Here is a 5,987-nt window from a genome sequence, read left to right on the forward strand (position 1 = left end):
GGGATCTCTCTCTCCATAGCAGAAGGAGCCTGGAGCTACTTGTCTGGGGGATCCTTTGGGTTTTTAAGCCAGGCATAGGCTGCTCCCTGGCGAGTCTCCCTGTTCCACAGGGACCGCGGAGCTAGCAAGGAGGCTGTTGGCTTCACAGGAAAAGCTATTTATTCCCCTGCATTGGGCTGGAATGGAAACAGCAAGCAGCTGAGCTGCAGCTTTCAGCTTCCTCCTTCGAGTGGGTCACGGGGAAGGAACACGTAAAGCTTGGTTGCCAGCCGCATGATTTGGCTTATTTGCTCTCTCGTAGCAGGTGCTTCGCTCTGGCATACAGAGCTCCTGGCGGCTTCCGTGGTCCGTCTGATTCCCGAGCGACCCCCTCTGCCTCGAGCCAGACAAAAGCACAATTGGGACTTTTGCTCACGTTACCCAGGCTCTGTGTTTGCAAAGCTCAAGCAGGCACCTCGCTGCAGCTATTGGATGCCTGCCCCAGCTTCTTTCACAGTAGGGGTGCTGCAGGAGTGCCCCTGGTTGGAGGCAGGACTGTAGGGAATGGCAGAAAAAGGAAGGCTATGGGGAAGCTCACAGCTGTGCCATTCCCAGCTCCACTCCTCAGGAGATGCTACAGGGACCGATGCAGGAGTGCTGGTTGCAAGGGAGCACCCGCCTACTCCAACCCCAGGCTCTTGCAGTCAGATGCATTGCACTGGCTACGGCAGATTCCCAGGCGGAGGCGCAGCAGACAACAGAACAGGAGTGCTGACAGGAGCACGCTCATGGCCGCTCCACTTCCCGTTCCTCCAGCAGGAAGTGCGACGGGGAGCTAGGTAGCAAATCCGCTTGTTCTGGCCTCTACGGAGCGACCGCTGCACATCATAGCTAATGCTAGTAACCCTGTTAAGCAGTAGATGCTGCACGAGACGGACCATGGAGGAGCTCGCTCCTCCGTTAGGAGGTGCTGCAGAGAAGAGCGGAGGGACCGTGGCCATGCAGGAGGTCTCATCTCGTCTGAGTTGAAGGGCTACATTTATTTCCAACGGCCCCATCTTTCCCCAGACATTGACTATAGCTGCAAAGCACTCTGCTGGCTATTTCGATGCCAGGCTTCCTCCACGTCCCTTGCCTAGGGACCGAATGGCTCGGTGTTGCTCAAACAACTAGGAGGAGGTTCACCCTGTCTAGTGCCACATGAACTGGACCCATAAAGGCCACGACTGATAGTCAGGCTGCAGAAATAAGTGGGTTGTCTCCATTTAGAGCCAAAGATTTCTGACTGACATTTCAATCTCAGAGCCTGGGTAAGACATTGCCCTTCTCTAATCGTTCTCCAGCAAGGCGCTGGCTAGCTGAAGAGGTGAATATGTGAGCTCCTGCTTTCCTAGCTGTCCCTCCTTTCAGATGGATTGAGACCATCATCCAATACATTTTTTTCCCCGGAGCCCACATCACCTGCCACTCTGGCCCTTCTTCCAGCCTCTTTGCAGCTGCAGCCAGGCAGCTATCTGGCACAGGAGTGGGAGAAAAGCCAAAGCTGCCCTTGCAGCTTCAGCTGGAAGTCAGTCACTGGAAACAGTGCAAAGCAGAAACAGCAGCCTCCCCTCCCCCTCGAGTCCGCCTGTTTTATCACAGCTGTAATTAAAATGCCGTTTACTCCCTGCTCCAATGTCTCTCTCTGGTATAAGCCTCTTGAACTTGTCCCCAAAGACTCCCATCTGTCCTGCTTTATAATCACCCTCGCTCCCAGTCAGATCACACCAAACCCAAATGTAGACGCTGAGTTTTTTTGTGTCTGGACAGTTCAGCAGGCAACAGGTCCAAGTGGGGCGTCTCGTGCCAAAAGGGGCACCAGAACCTTTCTGCATAGACCAGGGGTAGCACAAGTATCAGGACACTTGTAAGGCACCCGGCTATGTTTGCTGCCAGAAGTGCCCTTCGCTGCACACGTGCCCAGTTTACAGCTGCCTAGCATTGTTTGCTGTGACCATCTTTGTCACCCAGCAGCTCCCCCCCAATCCAGCACCATAGTCTCAGTTGCCCAGGAGCCCTCAGGTCCCTTGCCTGGTTTTCAGTTACTCAGAAGCTCCTGGGGCCCTTGTCTAACACTACATGGCGCAGTGATTTCAAAAGAAAATTCGAATGGCCAAGAAATGCTCTTAAAATACCCCAACCTCCAATTCTCCCTCGCCTCTTCTGGCCTGTCCCAGGTGCGCGGCCCTCGGAGCCTGGCACGACGGCCTCTGGGAAGCCTGGTGCTAGCTGCCAAACCCCTGTCAGCACAGGCCAGACTGATCTGAGTCAGCTCTGTGAATGGAGATTAAGCACTGTACCCTCAGGGTAAAGTTCAGATGCTGTCTGCGGAAAGGAAGGAAGTTGACAGAGGTTGTGCTGGAGGAACAAACGCCATGCATGTCCTCATACAGAGGCAGACTTGCAGCCTAGGGGCAGAGCAAGCCTCCTGTTCTGCCTCCACCCTCTGAGATATTATCCAGGCTAATACCTGAAACTTGTTACAGACCTGAGGAGTTGCAGTAAGGTGATCAGCATCCACGGAGCACCCATTCCCTTCACCTCAAACTATACCTACTTCTCACCCCCATCATCCTGCAGTCAGGAACTCCAGCAGGTAGATAACTTCAAGTCACCTTGCAGAACCAGCAGAGTTTTAAAGCACTAGGGCAATGCCTGCATGACACGCCTGGTTAAGCCAAAGGGCAGCTGTACTCCACTGAGATGCCATTACCTGCAGTTTGGGCCAGTTTATTGAGCACTTCTTGGTTGCTTTCTGTGGGGATGTGCTTGGTGAAGTCACAGGAAGCTGTGAACCAGGCTTGGATGGATCCGGGAATAATCCAGCTTTCTCCATTCCCAGGAGACTAGCACTCACCCTACCGTGCTCTGAGTCTTGGAATGAGCTAATAAGCAACGAAGACGCGTCTTCCAGGAAGCACCCGGGCCTTATGCGTCAGGCAAACAGAGATCCGGGCAGCACAGCCATTAAACAGGACCCAAGGGATGAAAAGCCAGGGCGGAGGGGAGGCCTGATTGCCCTGACTCCGTGGAAGTGTACCAACTCTTAGGGAACCTGGAAGGACAACTGGAGGATGGCAAGTACTCACAGTCTGCGATCCATCGTTGTCTTCTTCAAGGTGCAGCTACCTTTATCTCGCGTTTCCATCTCTTTCTCTTCTCAACTGGCTCTGAAAGGGCAGGGTGGAAAGGTGTGGATCAAAATGGGGAAAACTGGAGCTCTTTCTTGCTGACCTGCCCCTCTCAGACCCAGTCCCTCGATGCTGCTTCCTTTTCCCTTGGCCACACACTACCTTGGATGGGGAGATCCTGCATCCTCACTGGGATGGATAACTGGGCCAGGAGGGCCTTGTGCATGATGAAAATCCTTAAAATCCTGCTCTAGCTCAGCTTTGTGATGGCTTGGGGCTACCCATGATCTTATGGCTCATTCTCAGGCCTCCTCCTAATGCTGACGGTGAGGGGAAGGGAATATATATACTGAACTTGACAGTGGTTTCTTTTTTCCCTGCAGCCCTTCACGCGGAGCAGATACGGAGCATGGCAAAACTCCGCAGGAAGAAACAGATCATCCCTGCTGTCTCTGCTGTGCCTCTGAGGACGTCAAAGCACATTGCAGGTAGGCAGCCTCCCCTTTCTCTTCCAAGGTGGCGGGGGTGGGAGACACACACGAGATTTTCTTCCTTTTACCAATGGGAAACTGAGGCTCAGAGTGGGAAAGTGGCTTGTGCGAGGTCACAGAGGGATAGCGGTGGAGCTAGAGCTAGCACTGACTTCTGCTGGCACTCTTACCCAGTGCTTTATGTCCCGGGTGAGACAATTGCACTCAGTCTGGGTGTGATGAACATGGCGCTCTGTTCTCTGTAGCTCGAGGCAGGGCAGCGAGCCTTCCTGTTTATTTGCTTTGTCTAAAATTTCCCTTCTGAGAGCCCTGAAGCCAAGCAGCACAACAAGTATTTTTTCTCCTCCTCTCTGTCCAGTTGCTATATAAACTGTTTTCTAAACACGTAAGGGGCAGGGCTGGCAAACCAGGGTCCTGATGCACAGGGTCCTGATGCACAGGGTCCTGCTGCAAGCTTTTCGGCGTTGTTTGGGCTGAATTTCAAATGAAGCCAATGTCTAATTTTGAGCATGGCAGAGCCTAGATCTAGGCAAACCAGGACATAACCCCCGGTACTGGTGGGTTAATTCAGAGTGAGCCTTGGGAGTTAGCTCCTAGTGAGGCCAGGCTGACTTCTGGCTCAGGTGGCTTTGTCTGCATTTTGCTCTAGGAGCCCAAATCTCAGTGTGCCACCAGGCAGGGGTGGGGATCAAAAACCCCATTGTGCTTCCACGGATGTAACGAATAACAGGCAAATGTGGTCGTGCAGGAGCAATTCTGACTTTATTACTCGGAGGAACAAAACCCAGGCAGAAGCCACATGTGGCTGCCCCCCCCTACTAGACTGCACCAGCCACTAAGCGTTGACATGAACTCCAGTAACCCCTTTAGGGAGAACCAGTCCAGCACTGGGCTAATTCAGTCAACTCCCATTACTGAGATTGTCTAATGATCTGGCTGGCTGCAGAGACGCAGCATCTCAGACAGATGGTTTTATGGACTTAATATCCATTCAGGCCCTGCAGGCAATAAAAGTATCAAGCAAGCACTTTGCAAAATCACAACCCCCAGCCCAGCACTAAGTGGAACAAGCACAGCAGGAAAGGGGTCCCGCATTGCATGGTGTATCACGACAGCCATGGAAGTGGAGCCTCAAGAGAGAGAGCCGGGCCAAGGCTGTTTAACACCAGGAAGGCCCATAGCAAAGAAGGCAGATAATAATCCCGAACTCCACTTGGCATGTGAGAGGGCAGGATTGAGTCTGGGGCATCCACTTAAGGTAGGCCTCTTTATACAGACTCCTGTTAATGGCTCCTGTTCATCTGTGCACTGCCGTCAGCACCGGGCGGGGGGACCGAGCGTGTACAACAAGCCCCGAGCCAACTGGGAGAACTGCAGCTGCCAGCATGAAACATTTACAGGGCTGACTCCCCACTGAACCGCCACTTCATACAGTATTCACAGCTTCATGCAGTATTAAGAGCTGCTGACGCCTCTGAAAAAACTGTGAAAAGCCTTCTATTTGGAGCCGGTTCTGCTTAGAATAGTGCATCCCGCGATTCCTGTGCCCCGCCCCGCCCCTTTCCCCTACCTGGCTCTATTGCTAGGGAGAGCAGCCTGAAAATAGGGTGATCATTTTGCCAGTGATACTGCACACCCTTCATCTACAAAGCACTTGGCAACAAGTTCATTCTCACAAGGCAGCAGGGAGGAATTATTAGTAGCCGCCACCTCGCTTTCCTCAGCTGGGGAAACTGAGGCACAGTGAGGGCAGAGGCAGGGAGGTTTGGAAGCTTTATCCCGAGCTCAGGAGATTGGGGTGCTGGTCCCAGCTCGGTTGTATGACCTTGGGGAAGTCGCTCAGGGCAAGAAAGAGAGGATAACACCTCCTGGCCCTGTCCTTCAGCTGTTCTGACTGAGCTCTTCAGGGCATGAACTGGCTCATCCTGTCTCCCGCACCACCGACAACAAGGCCCTGACCCCAGTCAGCACCTCCGGGCACTCCTGCATTCCTCAATAACAAGCTTAGGCCTCAGAGAGAACTGGTGCTAGCGTGGGAAGGAGAGTCATGTTGTGGAGCCTGGCCTGGGAATCTTTATGTATCTCTCTTATTTACAGGCTTGACAATAAGAAAATGCCAGCAGGTGCTGGGGAGTTGCAGTGAGACACCCCCCTGCTGACTTTTTTCAGCTCCAGGCGCAGGCTTCCTCATGCACCTAGCCAGACTGCAAGGACTGTTTTTAAGGGGGTTTTTAAGAGGAGGTTAGATGCACACCTTGCTGGGGTCGTTTGACCCCAGTACTCTTTCCTGCCATGGCAGGGGGTCGGACTAGATGATCTGCTCAGGTCCCTTCCGACCCTAGAAACT

At 53.2% G+C, this 5,987-nt stretch overlaps 1 protein-coding gene across 2 annotated transcripts in view; it reads right to left on the bottom strand.

Annotated features, from left to right (window-relative positions):
* The window catches only part of RHOBTB2 (Rho related BTB domain containing 2), a 21,189-nt gene that overhangs the window by 12,556 nt on the left and 2,646 nt on the right, over positions 1-5,987 (bottom strand). The window contains exon 2 of one of the 2 annotated variants that reach the window (XM_019556584.1): positions 3,108-3,188. In XM_019556584.1, the coding sequence (XP_019412129.1) occupies positions 3,108-3,166 (59 nt within the window). In that variant the 5' untranslated portion in view covers positions 3,167-3,188. Of the gene's footprint in view, positions 1-2,176; positions 2,266-3,107; positions 3,189-5,987 lie in introns of those variants that run through there. The other variant, XM_019556586.1, reaches the window with a different exon arrangement.

The sequence above is a fragment of the Crocodylus porosus genome, unplaced genomic scaffold (genome assembly GCF_001723895.1).
Source record: "Crocodylus porosus isolate Cpor-Errol unplaced genomic scaffold, CroPor_comp1, whole genome shotgun sequence".
Classification (NCBI taxonomy): domain Eukaryota; kingdom Metazoa; phylum Chordata; order Crocodylia; family Crocodylidae; genus Crocodylus; species Crocodylus porosus.